Genomic DNA, 22227 nt, shown 5'->3' with positions numbered 1-22227 from the left:
AAAGAAATATTTTTTATTTAATACATTTGACCAAATTTGCATAAACTTCTTTTGAGTTGAAGAATTTTTTGGTCGCGCTTTTCTTTATGAGTATGAGTTGCCTATATCTTTTTCTTCTCAAACCCTACTCATGATTTTTCTATGGGTGAAATACACTGGATATAATGATAATGGCGTTTGACCAATTTATACTTCACTATTTATTATTTTTGTCACGACTTTTATTATTTTGTTTCATTCACACATTAGATTAAATTTTTATTTTATCCACACATTTTTCTAGCTTCTCGATAAAATATCAATTTTTACTTTTTGTAGTTTTCCGACCAAATACATGTCAGACAAATTTTGTCTAATAGAGCAATTGTCTAAAATTCTTCATACATTTAAGATATTTTATACTACTCTTATTTATTATTCAAATTTATTTTATAAATTATGATTAGTATATAAGAAAAAATATAATCAAACGTAATCTTATTTAAATTATTTAATAGTTTCTCAAAAAATTGTCTAATAAGTGTAGTATATTTTTATTATATTATCTTTTTAGACTTTTACTGTTATGCATAATTTTACGTATTAAAAGTAAAATTTCGTAAATAAAATTTGATAATCCTTTTCATGTTCGTTTTTTATTCCTTGAAAAAAATTGAGATAATCTACTTCATCATCTTAAATGCATGGTTCTCCTTTTTTATTACGAATACAATAAATTCAACTTCTATATACTTCTAGAAGTCAATTGCGTACATATTTTGTACGGGGTTAATTCATACAAAAATATTGTGCATCGTATATGACATTTTAGTGTGGGCTCAATACAAATTTTGTTGTTTTCGAGATTTTTTTTCTAGTTATATCACATTTGATGAAAATTATTAATTTTGGTGGTCTTAATCTTAATATTTTTTAGTATTTATATCATCCACATATTTACACTAACATTATTTCAACATTTGTATATGCCTATAATTTAATCATATTTTTCACTAATTTTATTTGAATATTTTTATAATATTTATGCCTCCATATATTTTTTAATAACTCTATTTTCATATTTTTAATACTTATAACCTTCACATATTTTGCACTAATTTAATTTTAATATTTTTTTCAAATGAAAAAATCTTCATGCTCTAGTTATCTTATTACAATTGCGTTTAAAGATGTTATTTTTTTTAATCTATGTGAATATTCTAAATGAAATCCTTTTGAAGGTATTAATAATTTTTAATAACTTTCTTTCACTTCATTATATTATTATTATAATCAATAAATAGAATTATATTTTGTTGTTATTATTTCTATTTATTTCTTCTATAACCTTTTCTCAATAATTATCCTTTTTCTATTTTTTTTCCTCTTTCTTTTAAAACAACAAATAATACACAACAAAAATCATAAATAAAAGGAAAATTTATTCAAAATAATCTCAACTATCACCCGTTGGCCAAAATTAATCTTAACTATCAATTATTTTTTAATAATCCCAACTATTATCGTAATTTGTTGACAGCATACCCTCCCCCTTGTTACCGGCTGCAACAAGTAACTCTTCCCCCTTTTTTTCCTTTTTTTTTTTTACTTAACTCTTCCCCTTCATTTCATTATTCACTTAACTACATCTCCCTTCGTTCTCTGTAACTTTACACCCACCAAACCTTCCCCAAATTCAACATTCAAAGCCTAAAAAATTAGTTGAAGGCGAAGAAGAAGGTTTCAATGGTAAAGAAGATCAATTGAAGGTTAGAAAGTGAACGACATTGCTCAATTGTGGTTGTTCAATGGTAATGTCATTTTCCTCTTCTTAATTTAGTTGCATTTTACTTTAATTTTTTGGTAATCTGTTGGCTTTGGATGGTTTATGTTGTTGATTTTGCCCTTTTTTTCGGTTTAGGCTGGTGTATTTGACAAATTTACTGCTAAATTTTGGTTTGGGTGTAAATTCAAATGGACAATCAATGGCTTAGATTATGTTGGTGGGGAAGGTTGTACCATAGAAATTGATGCAAACCTAATTTCTTGGTTTGATTTAGATGATTTAGTAGTGAGTAAGGTTGGAGTTGAATATGAACACTCTTTGTTTTTTATGAATCCAGCTTGTATGCAATTTGAGGTGGGTTTGAAAAGCGTAAATAGTGATGAAAGTGTAATGAAAATGACAAGGCTGGGTGTTAAATTTATGATAGTAGCTGTGTATATATACTTAAGGTATGTGATGATGTAGAGTTGGAAAGGGAATTAACTACAAGGGTATTAAAGTCAAGTTTCAAAAGAGCAGTAAAAAGCACTGTGGATATTACAAAATAATTTGAGGCATGTGGTCCCCAAAACAGCCCAGATTCCATAAATGAACACAACCCCCAACCTTTGTTTACTTTTATCCCAAACCCTAGACTTCATAGTCCGCTAATAAACCCCATAAACCATGAAGTTGTAGATGCATTCGAAAAAGCTGATCCAAGTGTGTTTTGTGAACATATGTGAAAAGGGATAGCATGTGTGATGTAATTGTTAGCAATACGGTAGAAACATTCAACAATTACATCATGAATGCAAGGTCAAAGCATCTTATAAACATGTTAGAAGAAATTAGGTCATTGATGATGAAAAGACTAGTGACAAAGAAGGAACAAGCTGCTAAGTGGGATGGTGTCCTTTGTCCTAAAGTGCAAGAGATGTTAGATAAAGAGAAAGAGGAAGCAACTAAGTGTTCAGTGATGCCTGTATCTACTACCAGATTTGAAGTATCTTGTTATTGTGATATTTTGAAAGTTGATATTGAAAAAATAGAGTGCACTTGTGGGAAATGAAAGTTAAAGGGTATACCATGTTGTCATGTTGTGGCTGCTGATTCATATGTTGATAAATGCTACATTGTAGAGTTTTATTTACTTGCATATAATGGTAGCAATAGTCCCTTAGCTGGAGAGAGGCACTGGCCTCAGCTTAACATTGCAATGGACCCTCCCCCCCCCCCCCCCACACCAATTAAAATAGGCCTAGGTAGACCTAGGAAATCTAGGTTTAAATCACCCCATGAAGACCCTAAACATCCTGGCAGGCTGACCAAACACGGAGTTCAAATGACTTGTACCCTATGCAAAAGCACAATCAAAAAAAAAAAAGAAATGCCCTGAGATCACTTGGTAGACCTAAAAAAAGAGCTTTTACTCCCTTGGAAACATCAACAGAGCAACCTTCACATCACTTGGTGTCTACCTAACCTTCAACCATTGGTAAAGATGGAAAAACAATAAGTGCAGGGCAGGGAGTTAGGAGTGCTATTAGGGGTGCTATTGGTGAAAGAAGGGGGGGAGCTGTTCGAAGGAGTGGAAGAAGTGCAAGTTCATCTGCAACCATAAGCCAGTTAATTCTTGAATATTTGTAATACTAAATAATCAGTTTCTATGTTGTTTTGACTTGCTTCCTGTTCTTGTTAGGGACTAAACACAAGATCAAGGTCAATGTTGAAGATTTGCACTACGCAAGAATCAATTTCATCAAGATTGAAGGATAGCTAATATGTTTGAATCCTTGAACTATGATTGTAAGGGCGGAATCAATTACATTGAACATTTTGTAAGGGCAATTTCTATGATTTGCACTAATCAAAACACTTATGCCATGATCATTTGGTAAGGGCGGTAATAAAATGTTGATATTCATATTGATAATGTATGTCTGTACATTGCTTCAAATTACATTGAACATACTTCAACTTCTTGAATAATATATGTCAGTACATTGCTAAGTAAGAAGAAATACAATCACAAAACAGATGAACCATGAGAACACGAGCATAATTCCTAATGCCTTCACTGTGCCATTGAGCTTTGCATTTTCAACTTTAAGTGATATAATAACCTCTTCCATAGTCCTCTTCTTATGCTTTAATTTCTTAATTTTGTCAACTAAAGCTTCAATTTCAACTTCTAATTGTTCATGCTTGTCGATCTTGTTAGTTGATTTTACAACATCATCTTCCCACTTAAAAAACTTACAATTGGTATCCTAGCACAACTATAGAAAGAAACAATCAGGTATGCTTTATTTTTGGTGTAAAAATCAAATTGAAAAAATTTTCAGAATTTTGAGCACTTACCGACCAATTAGCGCAATCATAGAATTTGTTTCCTAGCCTAGTACGTCGTTTGGCAATCCTCAGTTACGCAGGAAGACCATGGTAGCATGTCAAGCTTCCTCCATAAAGTGGACCCCTAGGTTTGGGGTTGGGGTTTGAAAACTTAGAAGAACAAGCTGAATTCATTAGTTTTGGGGGATTAATATCATATATTGTAGGAATTTGAAGATTTTGGAGGATTAGTTTCAATTTGATTTTTTGGGGATTTAAGGTTCATCAATGGAGGTAGGAGTAATGGGGAAGAAGAAGGAGGGGATTAATAGATGGAGGGGATGAGTCCTGTTCACTTAGGTTACCTGTTGCAGCCAGTAACAAGAAGGGGTATGTTGTCAACAAATTACGACAATAGTTGAGATTATTAAAAAATAATTAATAGTTGAGATTAATTTTGGCCAACGAATAATAGTTGGAATTAATTTGAGCAAAATTTTCCTAAATAAAAAGGAGTTACTTATCTTAGATAAAAGACTCTTGTAGATTCTATTTATTTATTATAGTATTGTTGACAAAAAATATGATTTTTATCTTTAGGCGAAGTTTTCAAGATCATATAGTTTTATAAATTTGATCTCGCAAGTTTCTGAATTCAAGAAGATACCCAACAATCAACATGTATGGTATCCTATTTTTATACATTCCTATTTAGGATTGATTAGGAATATTCAATTTCTTTAATTTAACATATAATAATATTGACATTGACCAAAAAGTGTGATATACTTAGAAAATAGTCTTAAAAAATAGTCTATAAATGAGTTAAAAATAATTTTTAAAAATTTTTAAAATTTTTTTTATACAAAATGTGACACTAACCTAAGCGTAGCACTTTCATTATTCCTCATAAATAGTTTCAAGTACAAATGAATTGAAATTTAAAAAGTGAGTATGAGTGATAAAAAATATATTTTATTCGAAAGTAAGAGAAATATATGGATGAGCTGAAAATGTAATTGAAATGTATGGATGAAAATAGAAGAAAAATTTGAGGGTGATGGGCAAAATAGAAAATAAGCAAATTTAACGAGACAACACATTCTTGTATGAGGTCTTAACGTAAGACAAGCTTTATAAATGGGTCAAATAGACCAATAATACAAATTATTTGCATATAAACTTCTTATTTGAGATCTTAAAAGAGTAGCTCAGAAGAAAAAGTCTTTGAGACAGAATTCTTACAAATACAAAAGCGAGGAGTGTTCTATTCAGAGATGGGCAATGGATTGGCCAGGCTAAAGCATGGGGCTGATTGGGCTTATAATGACTAAACAAAATAAGTTAATTACTTTACTGTTCTTTAGAAATTGCAACAATAGGACAGTATAAAGACTGAGGAATGATGAACACATTTAAAATGCATGAACGGTTTTAAAAAATAAAAGAAGTTATGAATGAGAATTTGAAAAATTGTGATGACATTTTCATAAAGAAATATAACAAAATAAAAAAAATAAATTAAAAAAATATAGCAATTTTAAAGGAACGGAGGCAATAAAGTGCCAAGTTGTTGAGCCTTTACGCTTTCAAAAATGCTATAGGTAATGAGTATCTTAAGGCCCTTGATGGAAGGAAGATACTTTTAGAAGACTAGAGAGTATGAAACACCATTACGGTACTGGTCTCACTCAGTTTGCTATATTTTCCAATGTAAATCAACTTTAACATGAAAATGAAGACAATTCAAATAACAGGCAAGATAATGAGTCATTATCGATTAAATGCACTCGCGTGCAAGCCTACTTACAAAGTCGATAACACGACAAAACAAAAAAATGATCATCGAGGAACCAATACGTTGCAAAATGATTCCTTCAACTTCTTCGCTCTTCCTAGTAGCAAGTAGCAACCAACGTAGATTACTCCTACAAAGACATTGTTACAACAACTAACAGATTCTACATCAAACATCCACAAAATGATTCTACAATTTACACATTATTTACCTGTTTTCCTTCTCATTGAAATTTTAGGCGATCAAGGCTCTCGGAAACAGTTCTCATCCTCGGCCTCAGTTCAGGGTCCATCTCCGTACAGTTAAGAGCGATGTGAAATGTGGCCAACACCTGTTTTTTCGCATAAACTTCGTGCAGCAATGCTGGGTCTATAATCTCTGATAGAGGTCTCTCTTCCCCGAAAACTTTCCTCACTAGAATTTCTAGTCCTTTTCCATCGTTGTCAGGCCCGCCATTTGGTAGCTGACCCGTTAATAACTCCATTAGTACTATTCCAAATGAGTACACATCACACTTTTGAGTGAGCTTGGCACCACTATTTTGGACTTCAGGGGCTGAATAGGCAACTGTACAAGGAACCATGACTTTAGAGCTTGTTAAGAATGAATGGTTTAGACTGGGCCTTCTTGAGTGGGTGTTTGCCGATTTAGAACGCCCGCATTGGAGACGGTTGAGACCAAACCCACATATGTACGGATTAAAGTCATCGTCAAGTAGAATTTTTGATGATTTGATGTTTCCATGAACGTATTTTCTTGGGCTGCACTCATGAATGTGCATCAGACCCCTGGCTGCGCCTTGTGCAATTTTTATCCTCGAAGCCCATGATAAGGGTGGCAAATCACCCGAAGGTCCTACAACAACAAATAACAGCATACGATTAGCAAATTAAAGCCTCTCAGCTAGATAAATGTTTCATTCAAACCATCTTTGTCGAACAGTTCACTAAAAACACAAGACAAGGCATGCTACACTAGAGCATAGAGGCAGCCATCACTGAAGAAAAACACAACTAGGCTTAAGATGTAGTGAGTAACATTAAATGCAATGGCAGCATTTTTAAGTTCAAAAGCGAACCATTTCATTCAGCTCAACTAGAGGTGTTCATTCGGTTCATCGGGTTGATTTCGGGTTAGATGTTTCATGTCGGTTTGAAATCGGATTTTGTGTCCATATTGTTTTTTCATAAATGTAAACCATTTTTGAAGTTGGGTCAAATCGGGTTCGATTATAAGGTCCGGTAAATTTCGGATCAACAGGTCTGTTTTGAACACCTTTAAGCTCAACCAAGAGCAATTGCTTCCAAATTTAGATTTCATGGCTTCATGCACTCCCACAGTCCCACTAGCCCTGTTCACTGAGAAGGAAAGTTATTTTGACTTCCTCTACCTAATTCCTAGTTGCACATTCAGTTACGCTGCAGAAGAACAGCAAAACTCCACTATTCAACATGTGAACTAGCACTCTTTAAAAACAAAAGGCAGCCAAGTTTCAAGGAATGAGCCCAAAATTAACTGATCATCTCCGACAGCCTACTAACCAAACATGCTACAGTGTGAACCGATTGTCCTTCCCACCCTCGGAAAAAATCTTAAAAAAGATCGGAAATTACTATTATCTATACCCCCAAGTTAACAATAATCATGCAGTAAATCACTCTACACCTTCCTAACAGATGACTTTGCAACACCCCGAATCAGAGTTCGTAGTACAATGGTGGGGGCAGGGTCTCCATTTTAGTTTCGATTTTATGACCTTGCGCTTTATCACATTTCTCTACAAATCAGGGGTAGAGTTAGGTGCCTAGCACAATGTAAAGAAAATTATTGCTCCCCTACACCCCCACCCACCGGTTGTCCACCATATTCCGATTCTTCTATGGTAATTCTTCACATATATGGTGAAATATATCTTATTCGGGACATAGTTACCAAATCTTTAAGCATTAGATTCAACCTCTGGCCAACCATGTTTCTGGGATAAAATTAAGTAGTGGATTGAATCATTTGTTTTTGGCATAAAACTTTAGAAGAATACTTGGATCTATTTTCAAATTCAGTTAGATCAAAAGATTCACATGTACTGTACGTTGCATATTTCCACCCAAATACTCAACAATGTCAAAGCCTTGATCACAACTACAAGGAATATAAATCATCCCATCAGACACAACATTGCCAAAGCCTTAATCTCAACGGTATAGAATAAATATACATTATTTTATCAAACCAATATATCATATACGTCTTATTCAGTGTCACATGATTCGATGATCTCCTCACAAATCAAAAAAAGCGAATTATGGTCGGTTTGGGCTATTTTTTGGCAACATTGAGTGAATTGCGAATTCAAAAAGCGAATTAGCTGGCGAATTATATTACAGTGGTCTTATTAATTTACTATAATTGAAGTCATTGGTCTTGGAAATTGAGACGACAACTAATTACAAGCTTGCTTTCAAAGTTAAATACTCGACAACATAAACAGTTCATTACAGGCAAGAATAAGACCACAACCAGAACATTCAAGTAAAGATCAAATAACAAGACAGGAGAGGAGATAATACCATGCAGAGCAGTGTACAAGCTGCCATTACGGATAAAATCCGAAACCAAGAGCTTCTCATCCGGAGCATAGTAATAAGCCCTTAACCTTACTATGTTAGGATGTTGAACCCTACCAATAGCCTCCATCTCAGCCTCGAAATCCCTAAGCCGCCATGCAGCATCATCTGCCTCGCTCAACCTCCTCACAGCAACAACTGTAGGCGGAACCACACCCAATCCTTTCCGACCACCAACCACCACTTTGTAAACTATCCCACTCCTACTCTTCCCCACTACATAAGCTGAAGCTCTCAACAAATCCTCTAATTCCAACCCAAAACCTTCTTCGTCCACCACCACAAATTTACTCTTATGCCCTTCATCCTCCTCCTCTCCAAACACCGCGCTCACGTGACTCACCGCCTCCACTTTCCCAAATTTGTCATCGACGTTGTTTTTATTCCCCATTTCACCCTCTTTCATTCTGAACTTTTTCCTTACTACAACCAAACAAACCACAATACTCCCACAAATTAAAACCCCGAAAACCCCTGAAATCAACGAAATTGAAATCGCCCTTTTTTCCCTTTTTTCTACACCAACACTACCCAAATTAGGGTTTTCAAAATTTCCCCCATTTTGAGGATTTGCAGGAATTACATTAGGGTTTTGAGCTTCAGGGCACAACGAATTCAACGGAAACCCGCATAAATTAGGGTTCCCAGCAAATGCAGTGGGCCCCTGATTCAATAACGACCCAACCTGAGGAATCTTCCCAGTTAAATTATTATGACGAAGATCCAAACTAACCATGACTGGAAACCTCCCAAAACTCGCCGGAACCTCACCGGAAAAGTGATTACACGACAAATTAAGCGTCCCTTCAAGTTGGGTGAGCTCACTTAGCCCACTAGGGAGTGACCCATTAAGCAAATTCGAGGAAAGATCCAAGAACCGTAACCCCAAAAGGGAGGATATTCGGTTCGGAATAGGACCCGAAAGAGCATTATGAGAAAGGTCAAGAAAAGTAAGAGACGTAGCATTGAATAAATGAGGTGGAATAGTGCTTGAAAAATTATTATTAGAGAGAGATATCCGACGAAGAGAGAGAATAGCACCTAGTTCAGAAGGTATATAACCCGTCAAAGATTTGTCACTGAGTGAAATATCAGTGACTCGGCCACCCGTGCAGTGAATACCATGCCAGTGACACGGGGTTGAGTCAGACTCGGACCATGAGGAAAGAAAACGAGTTGGGTCAAAAGTAATGGCGGATTTGAGTGCTAAAAGTGAAAGACCATCTGAGTTGAGGGAAGTAATGAGAGGAAAAGAGAGGTTTAAGAGAAGAAAAATGGTGAATATAAATGTGGGTGATGGGGATTCTGCCATTGTTGTTGGTGATGGGAACGAGGAAGAAAGAGTGAGAAGGAATAGGAGGAGGGAAGAAGAAATGGAGGACAAAGAAGGAGACGAAAGAGAAGCATATTTGGATTTGAATTTGGGTGGTGATATCGATGTAGTAAGGAATGGGAATAGGGATTAATGCTTTTTAGTTAGTGATTAATGGGCGTGTATAGTAAAAAGGAATCATAATTATGTCTTAAAAGTCACATGTTTTAGTTATGATTCTTCATATGGTGTTTTTTGAATTTTGATTTGACAAGTACAACACTCATGAGGTGTGGGTATGGGTGTAAATTTAGGATATCTTAGTAAATAATTGTGATTTGTAAAATTAATAAATTAATTTTATGTGATAGAATTTTATAGAACGAGATTTTTATGATTTTAATTTCTCTTTTTTGATTTTATTTATTTTATTATTATTTTTTTGATTTTTTATAGTGATTTACAAACAACGATTATTGATTATAAATTATTGAATGTGGGTGAAGAGATGTATTTAAAATTGATTTGATGATTAATTCAAAAAGATGTTATTATAATTATGTAAAAATTAAAATGTGCCCAAGATTTAATTTTGAAATGAAGCGAAACACACGTCTTAAAATCGACAAAATGATTTAAATGAACATTTTTAAGTGAGTATATTTTAGACATTTCCTAAGTAAATGAGGTAATTGATATATTCTTAACTCGAATTCATATAAGCAACTTAATGTGATAGTTAGAGGTTTGGCAAATGATTGGTAATTGATAATGATACTTAATATTTGATTTATTAATTTTATAACCAGATTTTCATCTGTTAATTCACAAAATAATAACATCAAACTAACTGTTTATTGGCGCTAGCTAAAATTACATGTAGTAATAATCTATTTTACTAAAATACATCAATGATTACTGACAGTCATAATCGCCTACCTAATTATTTTTTTTCATGAAATTCCACTTAAATGGCAATGCCACTCATGGAATTAGAAGTTCTAATTTTACAACTTAATCCCAAACAACACTTTTTATATTACTCAAACAAACATTAGTTCATTATTAATTTTACACTTCATGGTTTGAATTTAGGACATGATGTTTAAGAGCTTCTAAGTATAAACAACTTAACTAAATTGAATGAAAAAAAACGAATACTCAATAATTAATCACACCACTTTAAAGTGTTTATAAAAAAACGTTTAAGTATATTGAAAAAGGCTTTTGAAATAAAAAACTAAGAGTATCTTTTTCAATAACTTTTAATCAATTTTGTCTATAACAAATACTCGTTTTTATTTTGATCAAATGTCCTATTTATTTTTTGGTACTATTCACTAATTGTGTTTTATTAAGATTAACTTTTATAATTACTAATTAAACACTAGAGATATTTTAAATTGAACTAGTGCATTGACAATATGTAAAATCAAATGAAATATTTGATTAGAATAGCCAACAACTAATTTTTACTAAACAAATTGATAAAAAGTGAAGGATTACCTCTATGAAAATTGCCAATAATAAATAAGCTTTTGTTTGAACTACTGCAAATAAATTAATAAATTATCTTATTGTTTATTTTTAGTAAATCCATTCTACTTAAATATATATTAGATATATTTGTTAAAAATAAATTCATCTATTATTTAAAACTATTTTTAAATCTCGTTTATTAATCAAATAATTTGAAATAAACAACAATTAAGTTCATTTTTAATTGCAATAACAATAGATAGACATATTTTTAAAAATAATAATTAAATATATTTTCAGTCCATCAAACAAAAAATAAATTATAATTTAAAATTCACAAATTCTTATAAGAGACAGTTTCTTTGAGAGACCATCTCTATTTGGGCCGGCCCAATATATATTTTTTGAAAAAATGTAAGTTTATATTAAAAATAATGTAAATTGACATTTAAGATATTGTAAGTAATTAAAGATATGGTAAGTACACATTAAGTATAATTTAAGTAGACATTAAACTTTAATTGGTTGAGCTTCAGAAACGTCTTCAAAAAAGATGGTCTTTCAATAAATTAGCTATTTAAAATTTTACATTTTTTAATAGCTACTTTGTTGAAACTTGAAAGTATTTTTTTTAGGAAATGTATATTAAAAAAATCCAAACTTAAGTTGTTCTTCAATCTTCAACTAAACAAAAAAAAAAAATTGTTCTTCAATCTTCCCCTTTTATTGTTTGTTGGCAATGATATACTTTCCTCTCTCACTATTCTGCAACTCCTCTCTCTACAAGAATCAGATTTTGCAACATCAAATCACCATTTTTACTCCATTAATTTTGTCTTAAAACCATGCAGTGGGACTTAATCTTATGGCTAATTGCCCTCTTTTCCAACATCGGCCTCCTTGTTATTCTCATTTACCAGGTACTCCCATAATTTTCTACCTCTCCGATTTCTATTAACCCTAGTTTTTAATTCGCAGCTTTGTTCGTCAGGTTACAACTCTTTGTTTCGATTTCTTGACCTAATTTATATTTCAGTGTGGTTCAATTTAGATATAAATTGAGTAACATTGTGAATTTGTGCTTGCTATAGATTATATGTTTATCGGATTTGGAGGCTGATTATTTGAATCCATACGAATCATCAACGAATATCAATTCTATGGTTTTGCCGGAGTTTGGATTGCAGGCTGCCTTTTGTGCTCTTTTTCTGTTTACTGGTCATTGGTTCATGTTTCTAATAACATTGCCGGTTACCATATTTCATGCAAGATTGTAAGTTTAATTTTGTTGGCAACTTTACTATTACTTCTTTCGAATTATTGTTATCTTGCTTGTGTTTAACTGATAATTTCTTGTTTGGTTTTGAATTGTTTTCCTCCCGATATGAAATTATATTTGATAAGAGAATGCACCAGTTTAGTGGTTTATTGCATCGAGCACAGGAATATTTATGGATTTCTTTAAAATCTTGTGAATGAATAGACATATAGAACTTCAAATTGGTCTGGCTAAGGAGTTACTATGTTTGATTTTGTGCTATCAAGTGAGGCTAAATTTTGTTGCTTTTTTTTTTAAGAATTTAAGATCGAGTTGAGTGATTAAGGTATATAGTATTTTGTACATAGGATTTGTATATGGTATTGATCAATATGTTGAAAGTGTTTTTCTTGAAGCGCACTTGATAAGTGAGATGAGCTTTTGAGGTATTCCATATTATTATTTGCATGTTGTACAATCTAAAGCAAGAAATATGAGTTTAGTATGCTCCTAAGATGAACTCTCAAAGTCAAAACATGTCTATTACAACTGAACAAGAGTTGGCGTTTGAATGTGATTGAATATCAAGTTGTGTTAGCCGAGGTAGCCGAAGAACTATAAAGGAAAGGAAAAAATGCAAATGACATGGTCGATTAAGAAGACAGATCAATTATGTATGGATAAACTTGAGTTTGGTGCAGAGTGCAGGATTTAGCCAAGATGAGTTGAGTTTGACTTTGACACTCACCTTAGCTTTTGGGGCATGTTCTCACCTACTTATCTTAATCTCTAATAAGCCAAGTTTAGTACAATTCTAATAACTTATACCCATCACTTTCTATCGAACATATTTTGTACTTACCAAGTTATAACTCCAGATGACTTGTGATTAGTTGGGGAAAACATGCCCTTGTTAAAAACAAATTTAACTTGGAAAAATCTAATTTGGGTAGTCAAGTAGTCAACTATGTAAAGTACAAGACAATTTTTCATTCTTAAAATTGTTTATTACATTTTTCTTTGCCATTTATTTTCACTTTTATTTTTTCTATATTCTATTCCCTTTGTCTTGAACCAACCATGCTTGACCATGTACTTTGTCGTTAAGAATTAAGGTTCTTGTCGTAATTAAGGGAGAAAACTTATACTTTCTTTGTCCCTTTTGATTTTGCTACTCTATGTAGTAAAATTTATTTTATTAGTTTTTGGGATATAATAACAATAAAAAGAACATAAGTGAATAAAAGAATTATGTGGATGAATTGAATTGGGAAAATGAGTATTTGGATGAGATTAAGAGAGAGAATATAAGATTATTTCTAAAAATAAAAATATAAAATTAAAGGGATAGAGGAAATATCATTTTGGATTGGTACCATAGAATACCCTTTATTTTTTCATGCATTATGTATCAACATAGGAGTTAATTATTAAGTCAATCACAAATGGAGATGTGGTTTGGGACGTTGGAAGGTGTATAAAAAGCTAAAAGTGTGGAAGCTTCTATGTTTTTGAGGTCCTTGTAAGTCTAATTACTTACATAATCTCGATGTAAGGATGCTCTGTTAAATCTCCTCCCTTCTTTATGGTTTCTAAATTTAACGTTCCAAAGAAGTTGGGATCATGATTCATGAAACCTTGTCTTTGAATGACAATGATTTAGAAACTCAATAACAATGGTAATAAACACATCTAGAATTCGATTAGATACGTGATTTGTTCATCACACTTTTTGAGATGCTGACATTTTGAAGTAGGTAGGAATTTGAGAAATATTGTACCTTCCATTTATGGAAATACGAAATCATGTATGAATTTAGTGGCATACTATTTAGGGAAATTATAAACGCTCACAAATTACACATATCACAAGTTTAATGCAATTTTGATGATGACAACAATTTTAGCTTCAACCTAATCCTTTTAGGCATTTTGAGATATGGAATGATTGAGGTGTGTTACATTTGTTTTGCATCCTTTGGATGATAATGGTATATTGTTTGTAATTACGTTGTCAAAATTGCAAATCAAAACATGTTGGTTCAAGACCACAACCAGGGGGGGGAAACAAGGAGCTCGTAGAAGCAATAGAGTTGCTTTATATATCGCTCTAGAAATATTAAATTCTAATATGCCGGAAATTAACCAAAACTCCACCAAATATCAATAGGTTATCGCCCAGGATTAGTTACTTATGAGCTAATAGGTCGAAATGATCTAATTCATTAATTGAAAAAAGTTGGTTAAACTTGACCATAACTCGACCCGGCCCGGCCCGTTTTTATTAAAAACCAACTACTTCTGTCAAGGGAAGGCCAATGTTTTAACATTTCTAAGATGGAGAATAAAAAGATGAAGAAATGATTAAGCTAATCAAGATAAGATTACAACCAAGAGAGGTAAAATCATAAAGTGGGGTTGAAAGCCCTATCGAAGAAGAATGTTAGAATTTGAGTCTTTGGGGAATTTATTCATGATATAGAAGAATGTTGAATCTTTGTGAAGATGATTCTGGGATCTTGTCGAGTTGTGATGAGGTTGTGGTTGAAGCCTGAAGGTGTTGAAGAGACTATATTTAGGATGCATGAAGGAGAGATGAGCAAAATTGGTAATGTGAATATATTCTTAATGTATAAATGGTTTATTGGTCAAATTATGTGAGAGCTTTATTGGTCAAATGTTGCAAGTCATTATCATTATCATCATGCCCAATGCTCATAAAAGTTTATGAAGGCTCGGGGAGGAATAACAGACGAATTCCCTTCTCGAAAGAGATAAGGATATTATGACCAATGAGACCCTTGACCCGAGAACCAAATGAAAAAAAAGCAAGATAAGAGATAATTAAGGTGCTATTTTTGAGTTTAAATGTTGATATAGAACAATTTTAATATATTTCATGGTTGGGTGGCTATGAATGAAGAGTCACTACTGTCTGCAATTTGAAATATGAATATAATTTCTGTGACTTGCTTTTCTACTGAGACCGGAAGGAATGGATGAGTAATTTGTGTGCATGGTATTGCATGCTCCCTCTTTTAAATGTAATTTTTTTTTCCCAAACTAGCCATTTTTATCCTCTATGTGATATGTGATTTATTTAGTTAAGGGCCGATTTTTCGTCATGGAAATGTCAAATGGAAATTATAGAAACTTTTGTCACTTGTGGGAAATAGAATCCAAGTTTTAAATATTGCTTGAGACTAAAATTTTTGCTAGAGTTTAATTTCACTCTGAAGATTTTCTAAACATTGTATATGACTACTAGTCTTCTTAGGAAATGACGAATGAACTTTAAGAAAATTGGACTTGGACTTTGAAACAGCTTAAATCTTGTGAACTGTGGTCTGCAAATTTGTCAAATATAGCTGTTAACATTGGCATTTGACAGATTAACTCCTTTGCTCCAATTACTATGCAGGTTTACCCGCCAAGAGCATCTTGTAGATGTTACAGAGATTTTCAGAGCACTTAGCTCTGAAAAGAAACACCGTTTTATCAAGCTGGGCCTTTATTTGTTGTATTTCTTCTTGGTCGTTCTTAGGTAATTTCCATCATATCGTGCGTATGGATGTATATGAAAATTTATGCTTTCATTCATTAGATACATATAAATATGCGCATACTTTTATCTACCTTCGTAAATGCATACATACACACACATGGATGGACATGTATATATTTTAAAGTCTATTTTTGGCCATTTTAAATTCCATTCTGAAGTGCTTTTCTTTTCTGTTTGGTCATAGATTTCCAGCCGGTTCCATTTCCAGTTTGCCGATCTTCTCATCCAAGCATGGAGATTTAGATATCCGCACCCCTATTCTTGAGTTCTAGATAATGTGCCACTTGACATATATAACCAAATTAGAGAGTTGTAAAGTCTGAATATCCTGGTTGGCTTTTATTCTATAGTTGGTCCATCCCTCAAGATTTTGCTCTTTTTTTTCTCTTTGAGACTTTTTTAAGTTAATGTTTCTTTTTTCCCCAATTTGTTTGCAACTGTATAAATGAGAAATTTTTTGGTAGAAAAAAGTACAGTTGATTTATGTACTTAGTGACTGCAACTCTCGCATTGTTTGATCATTTTACACGTCTTAATGGTGAGAAAATTAATATAAACAATGCCAAAGTAGTTTGTGGTTAAAGTTTGCTAAGATAGATTGGTTGCGCTGTTACTAATGCATCTCACTTAAAGCTTTCTGTGCCCAACTGTTATCCAGTCAATGTCTGCTGATGACTGATATGCCCATATTTATACACACCAAGCCCTTTTCAAAAATTTTAGTCACCTCTTTAGTCTACTTCTTGTCGCATCAAGGATCCGTCTTTTTTAAAATAGCGAGAAATATCAACTGTTGGTTTGGTGCATTAATCATGATACTGTTTGAAAGACATCCAATTTCCTTTTGTCTTTACATATATGATACATGAGAATTATATGGGTAGGTCATGGTACATTTTTGTAATTAACTCTTTCATCGTTCTTTCTTTTCATGTTCTGTTTTGTTTCTCTTAGGTGTTGTTGGGGGAGCCTGGGGATAAGGGCTTGGTAGGGCATGACATACAGTGTGTGCATATATGTTCGCCCTGCTGTTACCAATAATGAATTGTTAAACTAATAATGCAGGCTTGTCATAGCTATTTATAATTCATTAGCTGATGAAGATGAAGCAGTTCGTGGATTTTGGCTATTCTAGATCCTCACTTTGAAATTTATTAATGGGTTTCCCTGTAAGTCTGTCTTGTACTGTATCTGTCGATTTATTACAACACAAAAGAAATGCTATCATAACGCATAGACCTGTGAATGAAAAGGTCACTCTTAAGTGCATTTTCTTGAACAGTATCTAAACTTGGATGGTAAAAAGCATCAAAATTTTTGGCTTCATCAATATACCAGTAGGTGGTGAAGCTGAGGCCCTATTCAGATATGCCAATCGTGGTGATGATTGACACTGTGGAATCTAGCTTCTTAGTTGATTAAGCTTATCTAACATGCCATTTTGAGTTTGAACAAAACGGTTGTGTTGTGCAAGAAAGGGGTGCCATTTTCTTTAGAAACCGAAATTTATGTTGTACCTTTAGTTGTGCTTGTATTATTTATCCAGGTGCCGAGTTTTGTGAATGACTGTATTTTTAGCCTTTAGTTTGTAAGGGAGGAATTGGATGAATGAGGTTGCAGACTTGCGTCTAACTATATAGCATGAAGTTGGGAATGAAAGTAGGATTCTATCATTAAAGTTGTAGGATGTTTGATCATTTTGGAAAATTTTATGTCTATTATTGGTGCCTTCAAATGTAAATGGTTTCTCGGCAATATTATCGACGACTGTGGACTGACGAGTGACTAGAGCGTGGCAAATGAGTTGAAATTTACATGTACTTAAGGAGGGGGTGGAGGAAGAGGTAGTTTCAGGCGAGGAGAAAGGGTGGCGAGCAGTTTATGGTGAAGGTTTTTTTTTTTTTTTAAAATTTTTTTTTTAATTTTATATTTTGTTTTTTTAAAATTTTGATTTATTTTTAAGTTTTATAATGAAGTCAGTTTAAAACAAAATTATTCTAGATATATAAAAAACGAAGAAATAATTACATTTTAAAAAATTATTTATGGAATTAGATTAGTACAAAATATAATTATTAAGTATAAAACTTAATTTATTGTATTTTAATATAATTATTTATCATATTTTATTCTTATAAATGATTTATTTTACTCTATTTCAAAAATAAATTTTGAAATAAAATAATTTAGGTCAATATAAAGATTTTATTTTTTTGCCAAATTTCAATGCAGTTTTCCTTTGTAAAAAATGGCATTTATGAATTTATAGATCACTAAACGATTAGTGGTACAAGTCGACATTGCCTGGCCGAAGATCATACTGTATTCGCTTGTTTAATTTCAGCAGCAATTTCTGCATTATTTTTTTTTAAATAGAATTTCTGCATTATTTTTGCATACAGCTTTTCCTGGACCATTTTCGGGAATGCGCGGTGCGCCATATTTAAAAGAACATAAACTATAAATGAGCAATTTTTGTACGAATCGTTTTAAGGTGAGGCATGTCTATACACGGAGTCTTAACTCATACATTCAAAATACAAAAGTAGATAGATTTATTTATTTAATAAATTAATTGAACTATTTTATCTAGTTATGGATATCTCATGAAAAGACTGTCTTAAAAGAGAATTTGTGCTGTTAAATATCTAATAAATCTTATTGTAACTATTTTAGTCTATATAATTAACCGAATTTTCTAATTAATTAATCTAAGATTGTTAGTGATCATTTTAACGTTATAATAATTACTTTAAGACTATATAGAGTGATTTTAGGGTGTTTGGTATGAACTTTTTAATACCAAGTGAGTATTCAATTACTATTACTTCACATTTTTCGTTTGGTATTATATTAGGTTAACCCAATCCCGTTCTTGAGGGTAATAGATACCGTTATTTTGTTACTACGTATTTATGTCAAGTAACATATTCCCTTTCTATGATTAAGTAAGTGTTTTCCTTATATTTTTAAACCAAACAACATATAACTACAATCCATACCTTTGCCCTTACTTCATCATTTTCCTTTCCATTATATTTTATGTTCCCATATCAAACAACCCCTAAAACTATAAGCGATCCCTTTATACAAATTATTGTATGAGACGGTTTTGCCGATAGTTATTTTAATAAATATTATAAGAATATGAACTCTTTATTTAAAATCGTTTCATCAAGAAACGGTCTCCGAATAACTTTGATACCTTCTCATTTAAAAATTTGTGTGAAATATCTACTATTAAAAAGGTGAAAGTAGGTCTCAAATCCTAATATAGTGACCTGACCATTCAGCAAGTAGTTGGGTCACTTTCAGGTCCAGTAGTGACTGCCGATGTCTCTTCGTTTCCATTGTACAATCCATGGAGCCCAAACTATATGAGTTGGACTTGACGGTTAGAAGGCCGGATCCAGTACTCTGATGTGGGCCCAACCACAACTTTTGGATCAAAAAATTTTGGTCGTTGATTTTAATGGAAGGTGATGATAATCGGGGTAGTACAAGTACTTGCTTCTAGGTACTAGGCTAGTAGCTAATATGTCAAGTAAAGAAGCATCTTTATATTCCAACTAAATTAGTTAAAACATCCCAAAAATTAAAATATTTATATTTTGGTTGTGCTCTTTGTATGTTTGTCTCACAACCGAGACGGTCACATACAAGATTTTATCAAATCTTTGTGGTTGTTACTTTATTGTATTTTGACGCCCAATAAGACAATATCAACAATATTTCATAATTCGTATATTCATATAGTGGTTTCCATTGAGGATGGATTTTAGGGGTAAAATATACATAATTTTATTCTTGTTATTAATAACAAATGTTTGTTTAAGATTGACTCTTGATACACATACTTTTATTGTTTGCAAATTACATGTGATTTGATGAGTTAAATTTCTTTAATCCATTATAATCTAAAACCAAAAAACAATAAACTTTTGATATTGAACAAGAGATAACTAAAAAGCATTTACTAAATAAATTTGTTACATGTTTGACTAACCAATATACTAAAGCCTAAAATTAACTAAACGTAACGTGGGACATAAGGCACTGATTGGTCTAATAAGTAAGAATCGTTGATTTTTAAATTAAAAATCTATTAAGAGGAGCTATTTCATTGGTTTTAGACTTTTTAACCACTTTTTCAAAGAAAAACAACCAACAATCATTTCTTAAACAAATTTAATAACATTTATCAAACTATGCCTAATAAGTAATAAGTTATAATAGCTTAGTTTTAATATTTAAGGTGTGCTTTGATGTAAGGAAATGAAGGAAAAGGAAGAGGAGATTTGGAGGGAAGAAGAATTTTTTGTTTGAATGGCAAAATTAGGATGGAAGAGATTTGGAGGGAAGAGCATTAGAAGAATTTGATGGATACTTTTTGTTAAGGTTTCAATCTCTCTAAAATTGAAAAAATTTGAAAGAAAAACTCTTATCTCTCTTCCTTTTCATTCCATTCCCTCCTATACTAAGAGTTCTTTTCCTTTTGTTTATCTTCCCTTTCTTTTCCTTCCCCCTCTTTCTTTTCTTTCTAAAATTATTTTTCATAGTGTTAAGATTTTTCTTATATCTTTTACATTAATGCTTACCAGTTGCTTTCTAATTTTTTTCATCCCATCGCCATATTTCATCATTACATTTTACATAAAAATCAATTGTGTTCTCCATTCATATATCTCTTTCAATTGTATTCTCCATTCACATATCTCTTTCATTTGATATTGTCCCCACAATCTATAAATTTTATTTGATTACTCTCCTGAGAGCTAGACAATTCCTTTTTCTACATTAATGCTTACTAGTTGCTTTCTATTTTCAAGTTCCAACCATTCGAGCTTGATTCATCTCTAACCACTTGCAAAATTCAAATGAATTTTTAAACACAAATTCTATTTAAGATGGTTTTATCGAAAGTATAATACTAAATTAGACTAAATATCCCCATTAATTAAATTCAACTCAATTTCAAATAAATTTTGTGTATCAAAGCAATATAAAATGTGAATTCAACATCAAAAATATCGAATTAACTAAATTTAGAAAATTTTTGGAAATTTTCTTAAATTAAACGTTTTTTTAATGGGTTATAGTACATTTTCAGCGGCTAGGGTATTGGGACGGAAATTTTCCGGTGAGGGTTTGAGAAAATCCCTCCAAAAAATTTAATTAATAATTTATCTTAAATGTATTGAATTCTCAATTAAAATATAATAAAAATTATTTATAAAACGGCAAAGTCATACATTTAGTGCAACAATACCCTTTTTTTTAAAAAAAATTATATTTTATATTAAAAGGAAAAATTACCAGGAATAATATAAGCTTTTGCTTATTTCCCTACAATAATACTAACTTTTGATTAATTATGAATAATACTAACTTTTGAGGGTGTTTCCCTAGAATACACCTAACATGTTAAAAATCAAACTATGGGACAAAAAAATTTGGTAAATTAGTTAATAAACTAAAATTGGTATTATTTTAGGAAAAAACCCTCTAAGTTGCTATTATTCATGGTTAATCAATAGTTGGTATTATTATAGGGAAATTAACAAAATATTGTATTAATCAGCGTAATTTTTCCTATTTAAAATTTTATTTTTCGAAATTTATAAGAAATTAATTGACATAAAATTTTGAATTATGTCTAAAATATAAACAAAAAAATCATACAATTTTACATTGAAAAAGTGTTTAATTCGATAATTTGAGAAAAATCAAATTCTTTTTATGGAGGGTGGACAAATTTGAAATTTTATAAAAATAGTTTCGATATAATGAAAAAGATGACAACAAAGAAAAAAGGAGCAATTTTATTTTAATCATAATGTAATAAAATAAAATAAGTACCCTTAATTTTAGTGATTAGTTTTTTATCAAAATATGCAAAATTAATAAAAAGCAGTACATATAAAACGGGCGGGTATGGAACGAAATGGATGAATATGAGATAGATAAATCTGATAGTGATATCCACCACTAATCCACTCCCACAGCGAGTATGATTTTTTATATTTATATCTTATTTACATTAATTTATAGTCATACCCAACACAACTAAGACAAATATTGTAAGGGCATCATTAATGATGATCTAATATTAG

The 22227-nt window shown here is 31.8% G+C and overlaps 2 protein-coding genes across 5 annotated transcripts; one reads left to right on the top strand and one right to left on the bottom strand.

The window, feature by feature from the left end:
- Nucleotides 1-5739: 5739 nt before the first annotated feature.
- LOC130826282 (receptor protein kinase-like protein ZAR1) lies at nucleotides 5740-9953 on the bottom strand. Its single transcript, XM_057691888.1, has 3 exons — nucleotides 8444-9953; nucleotides 6088-6731; nucleotides 5740-6006 (listed from the first exon to the last, which is right to left on the bottom strand). Exons 1-2 carry the CDS (start codon nucleotides 9810-9812, stop codon nucleotides 6100-6102), a joined length of 2001 nt encoding a protein of 666 aa, XP_057547871.1. The 5' UTR covers nucleotides 9813-9953; the 3' UTR covers nucleotides 5740-6006; nucleotides 6088-6099.
- Nucleotides 9954-11932: 1979 nt separating this feature from the next.
- On the top strand, nucleotides 11933-17975 carry LOC130826281 (protein cornichon homolog 1). 4 transcript variants are annotated; one of them, XR_009047045.1, is made up of 5 exons: nucleotides 11933-12211; nucleotides 12383-12564; nucleotides 15971-16093; nucleotides 16299-16445; nucleotides 17180-17975. XR_009047045.1 is itself a non-coding variant. In XM_057691886.1 (5 exons), the coding sequence occupies exons 1-4, from the start codon at nucleotides 12137-12139 to the stop codon at nucleotides 16384-16386; spliced, it is 468 nt and encodes a 155-aa protein (XP_057547869.1). In that variant the 5' UTR covers nucleotides 11933-12136; the 3' UTR covers nucleotides 16387-16426; nucleotides 17180-17974. The 4 variants fall into 4 exon arrangements, 3 of the variants coding, with proteins under 3 accessions (XP_057547869.1, XP_057547868.1, XP_057547870.1); XM_057691886.1 differs by having other exon boundaries at nucleotides 16299-16426; nucleotides 17180-17974; XM_057691887.1 differs by lacking the exon at nucleotides 16299-16445 and having other exon boundaries at nucleotides 11936-12211; nucleotides 17180-17283; nucleotides 17397-17956.
- Nucleotides 17976-22227: the final 4252 nt, after the last annotated feature.

The sequence above is a fragment of the Amaranthus tricolor genome, chromosome 10, assembly GCF_026212465.1.
Source record: "Amaranthus tricolor cultivar Red isolate AtriRed21 chromosome 10, ASM2621246v1, whole genome shotgun sequence".
NCBI lineage: Eukaryota > Viridiplantae > Streptophyta > Magnoliopsida > Caryophyllales > Amaranthaceae > Amaranthus > Amaranthus tricolor.
The sequence above is the reverse complement of the archived record's forward strand: the minus strand, read 5'-3'. Positions and strand labels throughout refer to the sequence as shown.